Source organism: Chanos chanos, chromosome 3, assembly GCF_902362185.1.
Source record: "Chanos chanos chromosome 3, fChaCha1.1, whole genome shotgun sequence".
In the NCBI taxonomy this organism is placed as follows: domain Eukaryota; kingdom Metazoa; phylum Chordata; class Actinopteri; order Gonorynchiformes; family Chanidae; genus Chanos; species Chanos chanos.
Window position 1 is genome coordinate 53254421 of NC_044497.1, and position 20182 is coordinate 53274602.

Consider the following 20182-nt stretch of genomic DNA (forward strand, 5'->3'; position numbering starts at 1 on the left):
GCGTGTACGCAGCGGGCCTCTGCTAACATTAGGGGGCATTAAGTTATAACGATGTCACGTCCTTTCCGTTAGCTCGTGCTATTCCCCTAACTTAACCATCACAGTATTGCAAACGTCTAACAGTAGTGCAGCTATACAGCCTTATCAAGAAACAAAATTAAAAATAGCTTGCAGCAGGCTATACTGGTGTAGTAGGCAGTAGGCAGTAGCCTATGCGGTTTCGAATACATCCAAAAGCTATTATCATATGCAACCTGCTTGTGCCCTAAACATGAGACTACCATTTTGCTGAACAGGCCCTCTCTATCAATCCATGCTAGTCGTTTGGTACATTATTTTGATTTTATACTATTTCATTGCCCCTTTAGCAAGTGTACAGTAATGAAGTACAATACGTGAATAAAACACTGGAATAATAATATTTGTTGTAATTGATTAATTAGGTCATTATTAGTCTATAATTGCTGTCAGGATGGTCCTGGTCATCATTATTATATTACCTAGCTAGTCATATTAATTCACCAGGTAAATCAACAGAGATTAACTGGCTTGTTAGCTAGCTAACTGGTCTGAAGCTGCCTGACTGCTGCTACTTTTCATTCGCGTGCTGTTCCCTTGATCTCTCTCGCCAACTACTTTCATTCTCTCTCGCAAGCAACTTTAATTCGCGTGCGCTGACCATTAGACCTGCCACTAGAGGGCTTCAATCCCCTCACGGAGTTTCAATTGCTCTCCCGTGCTAACCGGACGCCTCTCGCCTGGTAACTGCATCTCTCGCGTGCAAAAAGGGTTCATTCTCTCTGGCGTTTTTCGCACGACTTTTGTCCACAACGGCGCCTCATAAGCGGTAACTGTAAACGGACCGAATAAAATTTGACCCACATGAACATCCTTATGCATTTGTCTTTGAACTTATTCACTACGTAGATTTTGGCCAAAATATGTTCTGACAGTGGGCTTGAGGAGATTAACAAATGCAGTTTATGTGCAATCAGAAGCGCAAGAAGCGCGACGTTTGAGACCCTACTCATGCACGATCGCTCCTCATACACCTTTCCTCACGCATAGGCGATCTTTACCTATATCATAATGATGGGAAGTCTGGATCTTTTTACTGATTCAGATCTTTGAATCTCGTTCGGTAAATTGAACGAATCTTTTTTCAAATCATTCTTTCATTTCGTCCATTGGAACTAGTGTGGCGCTGTAGTTGATCTGATTCATGACAGAAAGAGCACAGCTCTCAAACTCTAAAAGGAAATGTTTTGCTTCACTTGGTAAAGTATAATGCACAAGTTCACTTTTATTAAGCTCCTAAGCAACCTTTTGGACCGTAGGTTATTGAGTTATTCTGTTGAAATGAGTGATTACTTCAACCGCCCGTACGAGGACACTCCCTGTTTAGGTGGGAAAGCTCCAGACCCCAGTTGAGATACCACTGACCGCAGAGCATCAGAACAAACAGGAAGCGCTTCCACAACAGTTTCTTCCCACTGGCGAACAGACTACTTGTAAAAGACATTCAGGATTGAAATACCGTGCCCAGAATTAAAACTCCTCTAACACTGCGATAATAGATTGACAGCACTGCTCCCTCCCCCTCCACACCACACACACGCGCGTGCACCCCTACCCCCCTCCACGCACACACTCACACACATACGCGCAAACACATGACCTGCCTGCCCTGCACAGTTGTTAATAAACAGCTGTAAGATCATGTGTAAGATTATTTTCCGCAGTTTTATATGTTTTATATGGTACAGTAATTAAAATATTAAAATCTTTATTGGATAGGGAATGACAAAATATTTAAAAGAATGAAATGTTCTTAACTTAAAACACACACACACTTGAGGCATCACAATAATTGCACCATTTTTGCCATTTAATTTCACAGATTCAGCAATAGAAAAATAATGAGCATCAAAAATAATTCAGATATCGATACTGAAAGAGTCCTTGTTAAAAATGGGTAGAGGGTAGAAACACATACAACAAATTACCACAGCACAACGAATCACTGATGATCAAGGACATACACAGAAGACTCAATTACGGACAGATCATATACAGTATCGAGGTTTTTGTCCCTCCTTCTGGTTCTCCTTCCTCACTCCATACCATTATAGTAAAAAGTATATTTCCGCCCTAGGGGTAGCACATAGTCACATACACTATATGTGACTTGTTAAACCCCATCATCACTGCAAATGCTTGGTTAGCCAGTCCTTCCCTGCTCTCACACAGTGATATCTGAATTCTGTTCATTTTAATCTTAGACTCTCTTCTGCTCTTGACCCAAAGATGACCTGCAGCAGAGAAAAGGTCACCGACAAGACTGATCTTTTACATAAAACAATCGTCTGTCTTATTCAGTTGGTTTAATTCTTAGAAACTGTATGTAGCTACTGTAGGAATCTGTGTATCCGTCTACACACTGTTTATTACCAGTGCAACTATGACTTTAAGGGTTTGTGACGACATAACACAAACTATTACCAATGTCTGAGATTTTTTTTTTTAAATCCACATTTAAAGCTGTTGTCGTGAATATGACTTTCGATGCAGCCACACAGATGTAGACCTGAAGTCAATATAAATGTAGACCTGTGGTAGCTTAGATAATACCGTTTTGATATTACCAGTGACATCAGCATTACTGATTGTTTCAAAGTTTGCACCTGTACTGTTTTAGAGTTCTCTATATGGACTGCCAAACTGTGCATATCACATTACACCAACTCATTCCAGTGTATATATGAAAAGTTCGCCACCATAACTGTAACAACACACACTTCACGGAACACATCGACAAAACAGTCACGTCTCATAACCCAATTTACTAAAATCTAATAACAGCTTTGCTACACTTAGCCTATACTGTTTACTGTTCACTTTAAAACAAAACACTTGTGAAGACAAACAGAACAAGGAGAACTTTTAAAATACAATAAAGTACAGAGATGTAAAGAAATATAATTATTAACATTCACATTCATACCAAAAAAAAAAAAAGAGAGAATATTTAGGTCCCCATGTGTATCATAATTTATAACTTGTGAAAACACTGTATTACTAAATACACTAGCTGGTATGCAGAGCAGGTCCACATCACCAAGTCATGGTGTTTAAGGTTTTTAGTTTTTCTGGCAGTTAACAGCTGAATCCTAGTACCTCAGAGATGGTATATATTTGTGAGGGCAGTGCCAAGAATATGAATTAACGTTGCCTCTGTCATAAATGAATAGGAATCGATCCTTTTTCTGATGAGTTAAAGGTCTAAATCATCTGGTGATTATTTTAAGTATGGACATAGCCAAATATGAAGGCCTAAAATTTGGTCAACGCTGGGAAAGACCCACAGGCACAAATGCATGGGGAAATAAACAAAAGGACTTATTGTTAAAAATGTGCTAACTGATGTGATTCAAGTTTCAAAAGCTATAACCACACATAATGAATTTTACAAAACCTCATTAAAACATGTCAATTAAAAATGGCATTTGTAGTGTATAAAGGATTTGATCTGTATTCTTTATGTTTAGTAGAACTAAACAAACACTTGATAAAATAAAATAGTTACTAAAATACTGTTAATGAAGTTCTGGCCATGACTTGTTCTTAATGAGCAGTGTTATGGTGTAAATTGCTACAATTTCAAAGCTGGGACAGGTTTTGTGACCATGGTAATGAAATAATGGTTTGGTATATAGTTGATTGTCTATGATTATATGTGCCAATTTAGGATTTTTGGGACCTTTTGAAGTACTACGATTTTTGTGAGTTAGCGACAGCTTTCACGCCCATAGAATCTTTCATGTGGTGCTAGAAGTTGGAATGTTTCACTCTTTAAACGTTCTGGTATCTCTGTTAGCTAAGTCTCTTTCAAAATCGATGTAGACCTGCTTTTGAAATGGCCGCTATTAAAATCTTTACTTGGCCTCAAATTTCTTGGCCTCATATTTCACTACAAATACGACCAAGTATATACGCACATTTCTGACTGACCCAGTTATCCACGTATCTCTGTTACACCTAAAAAATAATGTCTTACATCATCATACTGTTGCCTGTTCATTTAGGATAGGTTAAACAAAGACTTAAAATGAAACAGCTTCAAAACATGAGTGGCAGTCATAAATAGGAATTCATTTCATCACTGAATTATTCCAGAGGTAAGTTAAAGACGAGAAAAACGTGTATGGAGAAATACAATATGGTGAGGTAATTACCGAAGTCATTCCAACCATGTGCTACTCTGGAATGACATTAACACTGCTCAAGATCACAGTGTAGCACTAAGAGTCAGGACTGCCTGCTACATGACTGGTAGAGATTTAAGTATAACTGATGCAGCTGCTACGTGCTATCTTCCTCAAACTTAAATGCTATGATAATGAGATAATGTTGCTCAGAGGTCTCGTGAACATCATTTAGGGAATAACTAACATCACGGTGTTGCAGTGAATAAGGCATTTATGCACATTTCAATATGTCTTTGTTTTATAAGGCATCTCAGTGAGCCACAACACGAGACTACTTATCAGGGCCAAATAAACCAGGCAGGTTATGCAGAACTGTAGCCACAAAATTACGATCTGATAGAACGCGGGTTCACAGAATTCGTTCACGAGTTCAAGGTTTACCCGTAGATCTACGTGGCATTGCGACTAGCGCGCAGAATGCTATCCAGACCGCTAAGCTGGCGTAGGAAGCCGCGGTTGGGGATAACACCGCGATGGTCTTTTACAGTTTTGATGGCCTCCACGAGAGTCATGTTCTGTCTGATCATGAGGTATGCCAGAACAAGTGTTGCAGAACGACTCACCCCAACAGCACAGTGCACAAGGACTTTCCCTGTAATTGGACCAAACATAACAGGTGATGGGAAACACAAACAACTGGTACACATCAAACGATATTTTGTAAATTTGAAAAATGATTTAAAAAGCGGTTCATGGTTGAACGTTACTGTGATATGCATTAACAAATCCCTGCAAGAGAAATACTGTTATTAAGACGTAGTTTCTTGGACATTCTTGGCAAACAGCTTAGTGGGGCATGAGACTCACCTCCACCGCTCAATGCCTTGTGAATAAACTCCGCAGCAGGGTAGAAGTTCACGCTCATATCAAAAGAGGGTGAGTCATGTGCTTCAATTCCATGGTAGGTGATGTTCATGCCTGCGTAATACTCCGCTCCGCCCCGCCATTTGCTCTGCGCGCAATTGAGGATATGAGTAATCCCCAGTTTTACAAGTTCTCTGCGATCTGAGGCGATATCTCTGAAAAATTAAAGAGAGTAAACAGAAATACACTTTTTTATAAAGTGCTTCAAGCAAACATGTTTCAACTAATTGTTCTGGTATTTTGGTAATGTCCTGACATGTACAGTGATTTTTTTCAATCGGTGTCATGGACATTTTCTGAGTGATGTTCTCTACTGTCCAGACGTCTGCCGTGCATTTAGCCTCCAGACACCGTTGGAGGCGTAGCTTCGCAGAAACCTCTGAGTCAAAACCAGGGCTAAAGGGAGTTAGTTATATACTCACTGGTCACCAATATAAAGTCTTGGCCACACTTCGTCAGCATGATTGCAAGCTGTTTTTCCCGTATAAAGGAGCCGCTCGAGTTCTGCAATTGTAAGCACAGGTGAACCCTTTTCCGATTCTCTTCTGCTGGGTGATCTTGAGTTGCTCCGCGACCGAGAGAATCTTGACATAAAGGCCATCTGCGTGGACTTCTAAAAGTGTGCTGAGAAAAAAAAGTGTAAATATTATCTGTTTTCTACCGGAATGTGGACGAAAAAAAAACCCCATCACAAACTTATAACAGATCGTCAACATGCAGTTAACAAACAGAAGTAATCAATACGCGATAAACAATGGATTTAAATTAAATTATTTAATATTCCAAGAGTAACATTAAATGATTTAATGCTCAGAGGAAAGCTAGTGGGATTAAACATGCCTCCACGCTTGAAATTCGAGACCCTCCATGTACAGAAACACATAATATTGGGGGGGGGGGGGGGGGGGGGGGGGGCGGGTACTGCATCACCATTTTCACATCTTATTTTTTTTTCCCCCAAGCAAGCCCGCGTCTAATAATCACATAGTATTTCATTGTAACGAAAGGTTACTGTCGGCTCACGTCGGTTGTATTTACATACAACATAATTCCTTTCATTCATAATCTGCTATCATCAATTGGATAAACGACGAATAGAACACTGGGTTGCGTTATTACCTTTCATCCGATATTTTCAATCTATGAAGAATGATATGTCGTCTTGTATGGCTTTCTCGCTCTTTCCTTGCCTTGAAGAGATATCCCCGGGCACTTCAAGGGGCCATCTGAATCTTCATCGAAAATTGTAAATCCGTATTTCCTTTGGCTATGTATACAAAAAAGCAGACAATTTTGCATTCCTGAACAACCCTCGCCCTTTAAGTCCTATTTGATGCAAGTACACGGAAAACAAACAGGGTAATCTTCACAATCGCCAGACGACAATAACGTCACATCAGTAGCTTATTTCTAAATAATAAAAATACCCGATGATAACCGTAAATAACTTAATAACTGTCATCAAAACACCTGTGGCGATGTAGTGATGGACGCTACATCGTCCTATTAAGTAGACAAGACTGTACGAACACAGGACAGGAATTTCTACGTCCTTCTGCGGCCCGTAGACGCGTCTCTCAAAATGCATTACCCTGTGCACCACCTAATGGTCAATGCGATGTAATACAGCATACAGAAGCGCACTTGGCTTGGGAAGCGCACAGCTGACATCAACCTAAACCTGATGTTCATAGTATAAAATTAAAACCAGCTAAATTCTAATGACAGCTGAAAAGCTTGTTTCAAAAGATAAGCGAACTCGGCGTCATGTACTCTTAAACATTTGATTGTGTTGCAGAAATTTTCCTTGGATTCTCACAATGCCATTTATACTCTTAATTATTGCAGATCCAGGTATAAGCAAAGACTAGGGTTTAAAAACACTGCTCCACTGCTTTCTAAGACCGGGGGGGTGGGGGTATTCCAGAAAGAGAATTAAGTGAAAACTCAGAGTTAGTTAACTTAGAGTAAGTAGTAAACCTCCAAATAGAAAAGCCCTATGGCTTAATTAGGACGTTTACTAATCTTCTATTAGGAGGTTTACTAGGCCTACTTGCTCAGAGTTAACTAACTCTGAGTTTTCACTAAACCCGCTTTCTGGGATACACCCCAGGATTAAGTGGATAGATAAAATACATAAGTAAGCTGTAGCTGATGAGCTACAGGTCCACTATAACGTTTAGCTGTAAGGTATTTTTCCAGTACATTTACTACATTAACTAATTAGGCTACCAATGCATCATGCAGGCACATTGTACTGCGCTAAATTCTGTTCCAAACAGGGTCGAATGGGCCTCTAAGGAGCAACGAGTAGTAGCTCCTGGGCCAATCAAACCTCGCAATTTTAAAGTCCTCATGTTCTCGTCATAGACGAGATTCTCGCAAAATATTGCAGACAACAACGCCATTTTGGGAAGGGGGTCAACAGAAGCGGCAAAAATTGAAAATAAAAGAAAAAAAACAAATACGACCAGTCAAAGTAGACACAGTAAACTGTGTTTTATCTGATACTTGACGAGTCCGAAAAGTTTTGCATTTACCGTAATCTTGAGGTGAAAGAGAAAAACGAAGGAAATATTCCATGGAGCAGGACTAAGCAGAAATTCAACGATATCAAGCAGTGCTAACGTTAGCGAGCTGGGTTTGGCAATGAATGTGTTTAGTAAAATTTAAAGTCTTCTAAATGAGAAATTGTTTATCTAGCTATTTATGTCAGGAAACACCCAGCTAGTATATTCTGAAATATAATAATGAAGTAAGGACGACCCGTCTTCAACAGGTAAAGCTAACTATAAGTAGTAGTTGGTAACTAGCTAACTTCGCTAACTTATCCATTTAACTTTATGTCATGCTAACGTTAAATAACTAGCACTGGAGGGGAGATAGGTCTTCCCATCCATGTTTTCGGCTTTGTTTTGATCGAGAGACGCGCGGGTTCAGTTGATTTATACAGAAGATAACAAAGAAGCAAACTAAGTTATGAAGCACTCTTGGTAACATGTAAGGAGTTATTGAACTCAGCCAACAGACAGCTCTGCAGCGTAAGCATCTTTAGTTCAGTGCAGGGAGTTGACTAGTTTAGTTTCTGTGCACTCTCCTGGTGTTTCTTTCTCCATAAGTTATCAGTGTATTAATTATGTATCCCAGTGCCCACTTTGAAAGTTTTCATTGATTAACAGATAATATGACTATGACCTTTGTTGTTAGAATGGTTATATCTTTTGAAAGTACCTTCAGTCAGCATGGCTATAGTCAATTCAAGTACCGAGTTAACACGTTGTATCTACCTAGTAGCTTTAGTAATGTACAAGTTATTCGCATTGGTCACAATTTTATTTTTTGTCTTGTAGGTGTGACTTGTTTCGCGGAGTGGATGATACGTCGCTTAATGGAAAAACTTGAAATGAGAGCTTTGAAGATTTTGAATGCTTGATGTTGTACATATGTTAATTTGACAGTTTATTCAACTGCTTAACAGTTTGCCATTGACTGGATGAGGAGTGCCAACTAGGTACATCATGATCTCTTTTCCACGTCCGATGCATCACTACAAGACAGTCCGCATTATGTAATCGGCTAGCGAATAGTGCGACCACGAACATGTTTAGGTAAAGCAATAGGCATTAAAATCGGGAGATGGAAGGCCAAGTGTGAACCACATCTAAACCCATATGAACAAGTCTTGACATTGGTTTGAAGGTTTCTACGCGTGCACGACAATTTGGAACTCGGAATCTCTGTGTTGGAGACTACGTCATCCGGATTTACAGGGATTCGAATGTAGCAATGGAAGTTGAACCGCGGATTTAGTCGTCTACACGTTTTAAAAGAGCCCACTTGGATGATTCATGTGTAGCTACAGCAGATCATCGGATTTGAGTTATCCGAGTCTGCTGGACCACTGGAAAAAGTCTGAGGAAGTGAGCAAGACAACTCTGCCCTGCCGGTTTGTAGAATACCTCCTATGTCTAGCATTTGCACAGTCGTGTTTTAATTACTTAGATGAGACAGACCCATCTATACTGTTGCCAAGGATGTGTCTGTAATTGCAGTTTCTTGTCAGATAATTAAAACCGACCAAAATGAACCCATTATTTAATTGAAGTGTCCAACGGACACCTGTTTTTTTTTTTTTTTTTTTTTTTTTTTTTTAAGAAGTTACCAGATGCAGAAGTTAGTTCCAGCACATTTTTGACTTGTCATTGGTATTTGCCTTGCTGTTTATATGACCTGAAGTGAAAGAAGCCTCCTAATTCAGTTAACCGAGTCATTTTTAAGATACAAACCACTGTAAAACCTTTGAATGAACACACCCAATGTGTACATAACTCTGTCTTCTATTCACTTCTCAAGTCAAACCCCGTAACCCACATCTAAGAGATTTCTGTAGGTGGTTGCTCGCAATTACATGCTCAAGGAGTATGTTCATCTTTGTGTTGGCTTTGTTTTGAACTTGCATGCATTTTTAAAAAATATATATGATGAAGCAGGCGATCTCAGGATGACCAACAGAATTGGAAATCCTTTTTTTTTTTTTTTTTTTTTTTTAAATAGTGACTTACATGCCACTTTGTGTATGACCACAGTGTGTCCAATTATGCTGCTCAGCACGGCACTGACCTAATGTTCAAAACTGGTTTCAGTCAGAATCTTGTGCAGAAAAACATTTTTTTTCAGTAAGCGCACAAGACAGCGATGCCCAAGACTACATTACAGCAAGCCCAGTGCTCTGAAACACCCAAGACTGTTTTCATGGCCTCGCATACAGAGAATCTCTGTTCAGACTGCATGTTAATCCTGGACTAAGTTTTAATGTGTGAGAAACAGACCCACAATACCTGTTCACTAAATGAAAGCCTTGTTTCGGAGGTCATCTGAAAATAGAGGAGCATTGCTGATTGGCTTCATCTACACAAAACAGACTGTCCCATTGAGTCACTAATAAGTAAACATACTGTATACAGGTGATTAAACCTGCAGGTCTGTGCCGTTTTCTGGTGTTTGCTATAATATTTACTGTGAAAGACTCAGGTAAAGATGTCTTGATCCATTTTCTATCTGTGTGTGTGTGTGTGTGTTGGGGAGGGGGGTGTCCAGCTCACCATGGTATAGTTTTGTTGGTTCCGAGCTGAAGTAGCTGAAGACATTGGCCTGAATCGCTCTAGTCAAGCCAGAGGAGGATTACTCTTAGTTGCGTCAGCTCGGTCCTCATGAGATTGACTCTCTCATTTGGAAAAAAAGTTCTTGCCGTGATGGCACGGTTCGGGTCTCCGAAAAATTACTGTTACACCCTGTGATCTCAACAAAGAGTACAGTCGTTAATCTTTTTGTCTCGTCTTTATAAATGTTGGACCTCGCGTGCGTTTTGGCACAATCTTTTACGGACCAGAATCTCCCTAAGATTCTGAGTCTTTTTTTGTTTTGTTTTTTTTTGTGATGTGGTCGGGTGATATCTGTTTTTTATACTTTGTGTCCTGTAGGGACTGGAGAGAAGAGGTGTTAACCTCCCTGGGGATGTTGTTTTTTATACTTTGTGTCCTGTAGGGACTGGAGAGATGAGGTGTTAACCTCCCTGGGGAGCTAAATGGCGCAGCATGACTTTGCTCCAGCCTGGCTTAATTTTCCCGCCCCGGCCCAATCAGCCAAGGTAAGTGTCTCACTTGTGTCTGCCTTGTTTTTTTTGGGGTTTTTTTCTCTGGACTCAACCCCTGCTGTCACTGACACGTTCTCATGTGCTCTAGAGCCCGTGTGACAGACTCTCTAGGAGACACAGAGCCCACTCGAATCGGGTTTTTTTTTTTCTTTTTAATTACTATTATTGTTTTTGGGCTCGTTGAGTGGCGTCTTATGTAAGATTGTTCCCATTTTTGTTTGTTTGTTTTTTTGTTTTTGTGTTTGTTTTTTTTTGACAGCCCTCTCAGACTTATGACAAGTCCGCAGAGCCCTCTCACTTTGACAGCAACAGCGATGTGATTCGCAGACGCCATAACTCCTCAGACGGGTTTGAGTCTGTCAGCGGACGTAATGCAGGTATGAGGCTTCATCCTCACCCATGCTGGTTTTGAAGACATGATAAAACTACTTGAACAAAGATGGTGTTTTTGTGAAAAGCAAACACCTGATTTTGACTGGTGCCCAGTTTATTCGTGAGCACCTCTCTATGGTTTTTTTTTTTTTTCTAAACAACTCTTATTTATTGTATTTTCACAACAAAAAAAGAATAAACAAAAACACAGGTTTGTCGAACTGACGTATAGGGCTTGCACTGTATAAATACAAAAAATCTTTATTTACCCATAATATTTTTGCAGTTAATGTAATCTTTTTTTTTTTTTTTTTAAATCAGATGACACCTCCAATGTCTAATAAAAGTCTAAAACTTTTTACATGACATCTTCTGTGGGATTCATGCTTGCTATTTAACAAAAAAGAAACCGCCTTAGCCATGTAATATTTTGCAGCAGAACATTCTAGTATTAAGACATCAATGTAATAATAAAGGCACGCAAATTTAAACGAAAAAAAAAGTTTAGTACAAGTTTGGGATTCTTCCGTCCTTTCCTTTTTTTTTGGTGTAGCCTTGTTCAAATGTCCTGTTTGAATTTCCTCGGTGTCTCACTGCGTCTCACTGCGTCTCACTGTCTTTCTCACAGGAAACTATGCATGGAGGGAGAAGAACGGCTGGCGCGGCCGGAACGGCAGCGAGGAGGGCGGTTCTAGAGGAGCTGTCGGATCCCAGGTCCGTGCGAGGGAGGGAGCTCAGGGAGGCAAGAGTAAAGTCCCGGAGGACGGAGGCCGCAGCAGGAAGGACAACGGACACGGGGACAAGCAGTTTCAGGCGGAGGACTTTGTAAGTGGCAAAGCGTAACTTACAGCGTTACACTTGTCTGCGCACATGCAGAGTGTACTTTAGAAATGCCCACAGATGGCCCGCGTTGACTTGTTGCTGTTTTATACCTGTTACAAACTCATCTCGTCCTGTTAAAGACACGACCCCGTTGTGTGTTCGCTATCCTTCAGTGCCACATCCTCTAGTTCAGAAAATTGATCAATTTTATTTCAATCTCAAGTCCATATTGTAGTTATGTTTGTTATGCTGATGTTAATTTCTTTTCCTGTTTTTTTTTTTTTTTTAATAGCCTTCACTCAACCCTGATGCAGAGAAAGAGGTCAATCTCAACAAAAGTGTTGGTGTTGGTGTGTGGGGTTAGTTTTCTCCTCTTGGTATTTCAGTGATGCAACAGGCAATCTAACTTTCTTTTTTTTTCTGACCGATTTTTCTTGTCTTGGTTTATTCGATTTATTGGTTTCGCTTGCCACTTATCAACGATCCTAAATTGACACAAGTAAATTAATAGTTTACGTAACCAGTATGAACTTTTGCTGAGATGCTAAGAGAGATTTAACTGGTTGTAGCTACAGTCTGAATCGGCAAACAGTGAAGAATCTCTTTTTTTTTTTTTCCCCCCAATCTGTTTTTCAGAGCATCCCCCAAACCCCAAAACCAGAATGTCAAAAATGATGGTGATTAAACGTATGACCAAGGATGAGCAGACGCCCGCCCCTCAGTGCTCCGTGTCTACCCAGCAGGCGCCGGCCGTGTATAAAGGCTCAGTTCCCAAATCTGCGTCTCTTCCACTCAAGGTGAGCGGGAAAAAACAAGAGCCGTGTGACTGTCGTCGTCTGGATTGTCAGCCGAAACCTGAGATTCTGTCATTTAAATGGAGCTGAGCTCTGTCCTCTGAAATCTGTCTGTCTGTCAGTCTGCCTGCCTGTCTGTCTGCCTGCCTGCCTGTCTGTCTGTCCGTCCATCTACGGATCTGTCCACCTATTTGCCTAAATTGTCTGGAGCTTATCAAATGGCCGTACATATGCAGCATGTCTAATTAGGGGGGGGTCAGGCATGCGAGCTTTATTGAAGGAGTGTGTTGTCCAGGCTTGATCGGTGATTGATTGATAGATTGACCGTTGGGTGTGTTGTTGACTCCAGGGCAGCCGTTCCAGCTCCTTGTCCCCGGTTGACAAAGTGAGCCAGCCGCGGCTGATGATGCGTCTGACGCGCATGCGTAGCGATAAGAAGAGTCAGTTCCTCAAAGCACTCAAACAGGACATGGTGGATGAGGAGAGCCTCGATGACCACTGCAAGGTACTGAGGCTGTATTTACTTACTTTATCTATCTATCTGTCTGTCTGTCTGTCTGTCTGTCTGTCTGTCTATCTGTCTGTCTTTCTGTCCGTCTGTCTGTCCGTCTGTCTGTCCGTCTGTCTGTCTGTCTGTCTGTCTATCTATTGATCGATCGAGCCTTTATTTACTCTATCTATCTATCTATCTATCTATCTATCTATCTGTCTATCTATCTATCTTCTTACTGAGCTTTTATTTATTTATTTATTTATTTATTTAATCTCTCTATGTATATGTCTTTGTACCTGTCTGTCTATCTATTTATCCATCCATCCATCCATTCAGTGAAGCTTTTGAGGACAAACTGCTTGAACATTTGAGCCTGACTGACTTTCAGATTGAGCCACAGCGTGCTGCTGTGAGCTGTGGTTTTCAGATGAGGGAGTCTCTGCGCTTGTATTTGAGTTGTTAGCGTATTTGTGCAGCGCGATTCTTGAGCGTGTCTCGGCTGAGTAACTGAACCAGACCGTTGTGTTGTTACCGTTGTCTCCCCAGGACGAGCAGGCCTTTAGCCTGCAGAACAGTAACCTGGGTCACAGGGATGAAAACCGTAACCGTTACGAACGCAGCGCATCTCAAGAGAACGGCAACGCGACACTCGCCACACGACAGCAGGTTCTCCGCTCCTCCACCTTCCCACAGCAGGAGGTGCTGTCCAGCTCTCTGGAGGCAGAGCACAGGTACGGCTCCACAGCACAGCACCTCAGCCACACGATGACCACTTTCACTGTGCTACCACAGATGTGGATTTATACAGCTCACTACCATATGCTTAAACAGAGGCTGCTTCTCTGTCAGCCCAGTAAAGACTGCACTTCACAGACTCAGAAAAACGTATAAGTTCATTGGATTTGTTATGAGGAGCTGTCTGTTTTCGTTCTGGATTTGAATGTGATCTGGCAGCACATGTAAACTGGGTGCTTGATTAATTATGCTGAGGACCCTGTGTCCTTTCACTTCTGTCACAACCTAAAAAAAAAAAAAAAGAAAGAAAAGCTTAGTGCTTAGAAATGCTCTGTACACTGCTCAGTAAACTCAACCAGCTTTTCACATGCTTTTATTTTTTTAAATGAATATCTCTCCAGTCATTATTATACTATACTATTATATCATTATATTATTATACATTAACAAGACCTAAGAGCTGTGGCAATGGTACTGATGTGTGTGTGTGTGTGTGTTTGCGTGTGTGTGTGTGTGTGTGTGTGGTGCAGGTTGCTGAAGGAAATGGGCTGGCAGGAGGAGAGTGAGAACGATGAAACCTGTGCTCCTCTCACTGAAGATGAGCTTAAGGAGTTCCAGGCCATCAGTGAGCAGGTACCCATTTGTGCGCGCGCACACACACACACACACACACACACACACACACCTGTGTCTCACACTTCTCTCTCTAACAAACAAAAACAGTCAGTCAGTCATGAAGGAGCCTCTTTGGTCCTGAGACTCTCTCTGCTCAGTCTGGCCTCTTTGTGCTTCTTCAGTTACAGAGGAATGGCCTGAGGAAGAACGGCTTTTTAAAGAACGGCCTTGTCTCCGACATCCTGACCACCTGGAGGAGCAGCAGCAGCAGCAGCATCAAAACGGCCGAGGAGACGGAGGAGACCGAGACCAGCAGCAGCGACACCTCCGACGACGAGGCCTAGACCGGCTCTTCACGACGGCCACACCCCCTCACACCCGAGACCCTTCCTAGCTGTGCACGAGCAGAATGCAATCAATTAAAATAAATAAATAAAAAATAGAAAAGTAAAGAAAGGCCTTCCCGGAGCTGTGTAAGACTCTCAGATGGACTGGAAAAGAGAGAACTTGGCTCTGTGAACATTGCTTTTTCAGTCAGGCGCTGAGGGGACAGCGAGGTTTTTTTTTTTGTTTTGTTTTTTAAGTGTCTGGACTTGGTTTGAACCATCATAAATGAATGTGAAACAAGTCTGTACTGGAAGCAGTTAAATAAAATAAACGCAATTCACAATGCATTGCTATGTGGAGATATATATGTTTGTGAGGATGGATGCTGTGGTGTGTAAAGGGGGGGGGGGTGCTACCATTGCAAAGAGTTCTTTTTTTTTAAGAGAGGGATGAGTCCGCTTTCCTCAAAGAAAGTTCACAACTGTGTTATTATGTCATTTGACTTTTATTGAATTACAGGAGGCCCATGGAGTAGGCTGCTGGCCTGGGATTCAAGCCAACAACCTTCTGGTTTCTGGTACAGAGGCCTAATCCACTGAGCCGCTGTTGCCTGTGATACATGTTCAGATGATGACACCAGAGTCGTTGGGTATTGCAGGCCTGTAAAATGAAGCTGCGTATCCCAAAACAGTCGAAACACAGTCTAATAATGCAACAGGTGCAACCCTCAGTGGATGTATGCGTTAAATATTTATTACTAGCAAAGAAAATGTAAGAAACAGTTCATCCTCTGATGTAAAGTTTATATATGTATATATATTTTTTTTTTAAGCTGCAGTTGAGTTGAAAAGGGGAGAGTTTGGTCTATAGGTGATTTTGCTCTATAGGCAGAGTGTTGCAGTTTGACACAGTTCACACTAGGTCTCTGAACGTCTTTTACAATCTGTTCCTTTTTGAGTCTCTATAGGCCATGACTCCACTCTCCCACAAGTAGATACTGATTCCAAAATCGACAACACAAAGCCAACTGGGAGCAAAGACATCAGTCGCCATGGGATAGTGTACCAGGAGTATTCCTGTGTGGAGTCAAGCAGCTCCTCCTCTCATACGATGCAGGTAACACTGCAAGTTGAATGTTCTACATAGGTGTGGAACCGCCGACTATGTTCACGGGCGTTGGTGTGTTTCTAGCGTTAGGATTAGGATTCTTCTGTCGCTGTCAGGCTGAGCGTTTGCTATGCCCTCCAGGTGAGTTTGTTCCGTCAGGAGCGGTTAGCCGTCGATCGAGAACGTTGCTCGCCAGGGTGACTTAACGATAGCGACAGTAAGAGATGTGCAGATGCAGAGTTGAGGAGGGAGGTGTTGAGCACACCGTGTGAAATCTCATAGAAGTGTCATCATGTATTGCTGTGTGTTAAAAGTGTGAAGTGGAACTTCAGAGTGAGTTGATGCTTCTGCAGCTGAGGCTTAAACAGTATGGACCAGTGGCACCCAGAGATTTTCACTTCAGCTGGTCTCAAAGAACTGAATTACTGTATCAGTACAGTTTCATGATTTATTTGACTCCATGTAAGTTGTTGTTTACCTGGGACATGAGTAAAAAAAAATAAATAAAAACCCCTCAAGATGTGTCACATCTTGAGGTTGAAGGAGAAGTCATTTCATAGCTCTGTAACATGCATTCATTGATCAGGTATTTTAGACTCAGCATCATCATGTTGCTATGTTTCCGACCTCACGCCGCCCTTGCTGACGGGAATCTCTCTCCCTCTGTGTCTGCAGCAGCTAAGGTGTCTCTGGCTGTGGAACCGACTTCCAACGGCACACTGAAGATAAACTGGGATAGTGGGAATGCACTAACCACTCAGTGTGTACTGCTTATTACTGTGGAGGGTGAGGAGGAATTTGAGATGTACCTCCTACCCAGGTAAGCTGTAAAAAAAAATTACTAAATAACACGAATAGCTTTCAGACTCTTCAGACTGGAGATGTTTTGATAAATGCATCACGCTGTTTGATTTGATACAGGTTATTAATGTTTGACACTGATATTCTGAGAAACAGCATTGGGCTATGGGTAGGGGTAAATTGATTTCTGCTGACTGCTTATTTAAATTTGTGTCTCAGGCTTGGGTCTCTTCTCCTGGAAAACCTTACAGAGGGCATGAGTCATTCTTTCTTGTGTACCTGCAAGGACAAATCAGGGAAATTGGCTTGTTCTAAGAACATAACCCTTGTAGCCGGTGAGTTATCCTTTTATAAATGTGGGTCTATTCCACATCAGATGTGCGACTGCAGCACTTTTTTTTTTCTTTTTTTTTTTTTTACCACATGTATCGTGCAGATCCTGTCTCCAGCGAGCAGATGAAAACTCATGCGTATGCCTTATCTTAATTCCCCACTTGTTTGAACCAGGTTTTCCTGCCGTCCCTCCCCACTCGGAGCCCACAGGGAACTCAGTGAGCTACTGCCAGGATGATCAGATAAGCATGTAAGGCTCCGCTAAATCCCACCGCAGTTTATACAATCTGATTAAACATTTTACTGCATGGTGAGCTGCTGTGAACAATAGAGTAAAAGTGCTCGCTAAAATGATCAGAATGGTTGGTTTTAAGGTGAATCTTGTATAGTTTTTTAATTAAATAAATTGTGTCAAAGCAAATGTTTTCGACTAAATAATGTAATATCTGTAAAATTAGAGAAATGTACTTCATCGGTTGACAAACAAGGAATATGGTATACTTTGGATTTTTAGACACCACCAGAGGGCGCTAGACACAGAGTTATTCGTTACAGTTGGTACAGTCATCATCCATCAGGGCACAGACTCCGTTTCATAACACGCAAAATAATGTTTTCATTTTTGGCCAGGCATGAGTAAATAAATGACTGTTATGTATGAGGCCTGTCAGTGTGTTGCCATGGAGCATTTGTCAAAATATGTTACAAAGTGTGTGTACATGCTGTTGCGACCACTGTGATGCCTCATAGCAGTCAGTCACAGTGTGCTTAGAGATGAATGAATGATAAATCAAACGAGAACAAGACAGTTAAACGAGACAGTTAAGGCCTAACTCATATTGATTTTGGTAGGAGACATCATCACATTTCTTCAGGTCTTGATCTCTCTGAAATTTAAATACTCAGTGTATGGTAGTTAAAACAAAACATTAGTATGAAACAGCATGAGAGGTGGGACAGGGACCCGTAGACAAATAGTAAGTTTTATATCATAGCATACAGTTTGATACTAAGACTATACGGGGTATATACTGATTTAAAAGAAGAAAAAAAATGAAATTAAAAGTGAGTTTTCCTTCACTATATTAAACTGAACTCTTTCCATATTTCGTACTTAGGGTGTCACTACCAAGAGGGGTTAATCTTCCTGTTGGGAAACGTTGAAATATCCGTAGTAACTGCGTCACCCGCAATTCCCAGCAGATGATTCTGTATATTTTCCCCCCATCACCCTCAACATGATCTAAGATATAATTATGCGTCATTTTGTTTATGTTGTGCTTGTGTATTTAAAAAATTTCGGAATTGAAGGAAAGTTTCCATTTGCACCACAGAAGTATATCTATGTACACGAAACAAATCTTAGTCAGTAGGCCTTTGTAAATGTTTGTATACGTCATAGAGCTACACTTAGTGCGTGGTTACTGTAAACAGGAAACAGTCACTCCATTGAGATGTGGCTAAGACTGGAAGACCTGTGTTGCCGCTTTTACACACACATCTCTTCAGGTATCAATTTTAGCCACACAGGTCAAAAGGAATAAACGTAGCTTATCTCGCATAGCTTTCAGTTTAAAGAACGAGCGTCCGTGTATAGGCTTAGTTTGTTATGCGCAGACTATTTTTGCAGGCACGCTAGCATACAACCAAAGGACGAGGGCATCTGTGTTTGGATATGTGGGCGATGTTTATTCGAATACTGATGAGTTGCAGAGTGCAGAAGCCTAGAGGTACAGATCTGCAGTCACCGTAATCGTCCCACCCGCCGCGAGCTGACCTTCCAGTGTGTCATCTGTGGACAACACCTGCTCGCGCTCTGGTGCTTTATCAACACGAGGCCAGTCCTCCCACAGGCAGCTGTTTATCACCGGGTCAAAGAGTTCATCGAAGTCGTTTTTATTTACAAAACGCGAATACTCGGCCGTCGTTTGTTTCACGAAAGCGAAATCAACACACCGGGGGGGGGGGGGGGGATGTTCGAGCAAAGCCGAGGCCAAGAGATGGCTAAACATTGGTTAACTTAAGTGTGTAGTGAGTAAGTGCCTATGTTTATAGCACATAGATCAGGGTAGGTTTACTTCATTAATCATTGGAAAGGGGATTTCATTTATTGGTACACGGCACTGACACGCAGTGAAAAGCAGGTCTTGAATGAAAATAACACACAACACAACACATATTGATAAAAATACAATTATGGTACGAAAATGTGCTGTTGGCATGCATATCATTTATGTTAATATTTTTGTTTATTATTATGCCTTACTGCAATACTGTAATCCCCCCCCCCCAACGCACTCTTTTGTCGTTGATGCACAGCAGCTTCACTGTAGCTGCCCGCCCCTGAAGTGTACTGCTGAACTAACTTAGTTACTGTGTCTCTCCTCAGGAACTCCCTCACAGCAAGCTTGTACGGGGCTGTAACAGCAGGTTTGTTCATTCTGGTAATGTACACCATTTACCAGAAGTGGCTGAGAGATGACAGATTAAGAGCCCTACTCTGGTAAACCGCGGCCAGTCTACACCAGTGCACACGGCGTCTTCGGGGGTTACAAAAGCACACTCGGCTATAACACAGGTTGACTGCTTCCTCTCTGAAACCTGTCTCAGGTGTTGGTAGACTCAGGTACTTGATGCAAATTGGAACTGTTTTGTCTAATGACGAGTTTATTGTTGAAGCAGTGACACGGTGCAGTGGACTGTATTTATCTTATCCACTGGAGGCTATTCTATCTTAAGACAATGTTTGTACACCTTCAGGAATCATCCCTGGGGGGGTTGTGAAGTGGAAAAAGAAACAAAATATATATATCGATGTATAATTGGCTTTTGAAAAACATTGTAAACATGTTTAACGACCCGACTAATGTAAACAGGATGCAGATTTCTGGTCAAATGTTGTCGTGTTTCATGGTAAGAACTGTACCTCTTTAAGCTTGTTTGTTTTTATTTCAAGGATTTCACTACCATCAGATAACCTGCACAGTCCCTGTGCTGT

At 41.4% G+C, this 20182-nt stretch overlaps 2 protein-coding genes across 2 annotated transcripts; one reads left to right on the forward strand and one right to left on the reverse strand.

The window, feature by feature from the left end:
- Window positions 1-4657: 4657 nt before the first annotated feature.
- Window positions 4658-5733, reverse strand: dusp26 (dual specificity phosphatase 26). Its single transcript, XM_030768337.1, has 3 exons — window positions 5555-5733; window positions 5076-5287; window positions 4658-4860 (listed from the first exon to the last, which is right to left on the reverse strand). The coding sequence occupies exons 1-3, from the start codon at window positions 5731-5733 to the stop codon at window positions 4658-4660; spliced, it is 594 nt and encodes a 197-aa protein (XP_030624197.1).
- A 1831-nt stretch (window positions 5734-7564) lies between these two features.
- LOC115807381 (vasculin) lies at window positions 7565-15308 on the forward strand. The gene is made up of 11 exons (XM_030768327.1): window positions 7565-7911; window positions 8483-9078; window positions 10677-10779; window positions 11045-11162; window positions 11786-11982; window positions 12272-12338; window positions 12616-12776; window positions 13123-13278; window positions 13813-13997; window positions 14532-14634; window positions 14799-15308. The coding sequence occupies exons 3-11, from the start codon at window positions 10717-10719 to the stop codon at window positions 14958-14960; spliced, it is 1212 nt and encodes a 403-aa protein (XP_030624187.1). The 5' UTR covers window positions 7565-7911; window positions 8483-9078; window positions 10677-10716; the 3' UTR covers window positions 14961-15308.
- Window positions 15309-20182: the final 4874 nt, after the last annotated feature.

Bases quoted from the DNA above. Each gene is read 5' to 3' on its own strand.
- dusp26 (XM_030768337.1), bottom strand. From the start codon at position 5,733: ATGGCCTTTATGTCAAGATTCTCTCGGTCGCGGAGCAACTCAAGATCA. The intron at 5,288-5,554 runs GTGAGTATATAA...TTAATTTTTCAG, and splicing joins AGACTTTATATTGGTGACCA to AGATATCGCCTCAGATCGCA. The intron at 4,861-5,075 runs GTGAGTCTCATG...GTCCAATTACAG, and splicing joins CAAGGCATTGAGCGGTGGAG to GGAAAGTCCTTGTGCACTGT.
- LOC115807381 (XM_030768327.1), top strand. From the start codon at position 10,717: ATGGCGCAGCATGACTTTGCTCCAGCCTGGCTTAATTTTCCCGCCCCG. The intron at 11,163-11,785 runs GTATGAGGCTTC...TCTTTCTCACAG, and splicing joins TGTCAGCGGACGTAATGCAG to GAAACTATGCATGGAGGGAG. The intron at 11,983-12,271 runs GTAAGTGGCAAA...TTTTTTTAATAG, and splicing joins AGTTTCAGGCGGAGGACTTT to CCTTCACTCAACCCTGATGC.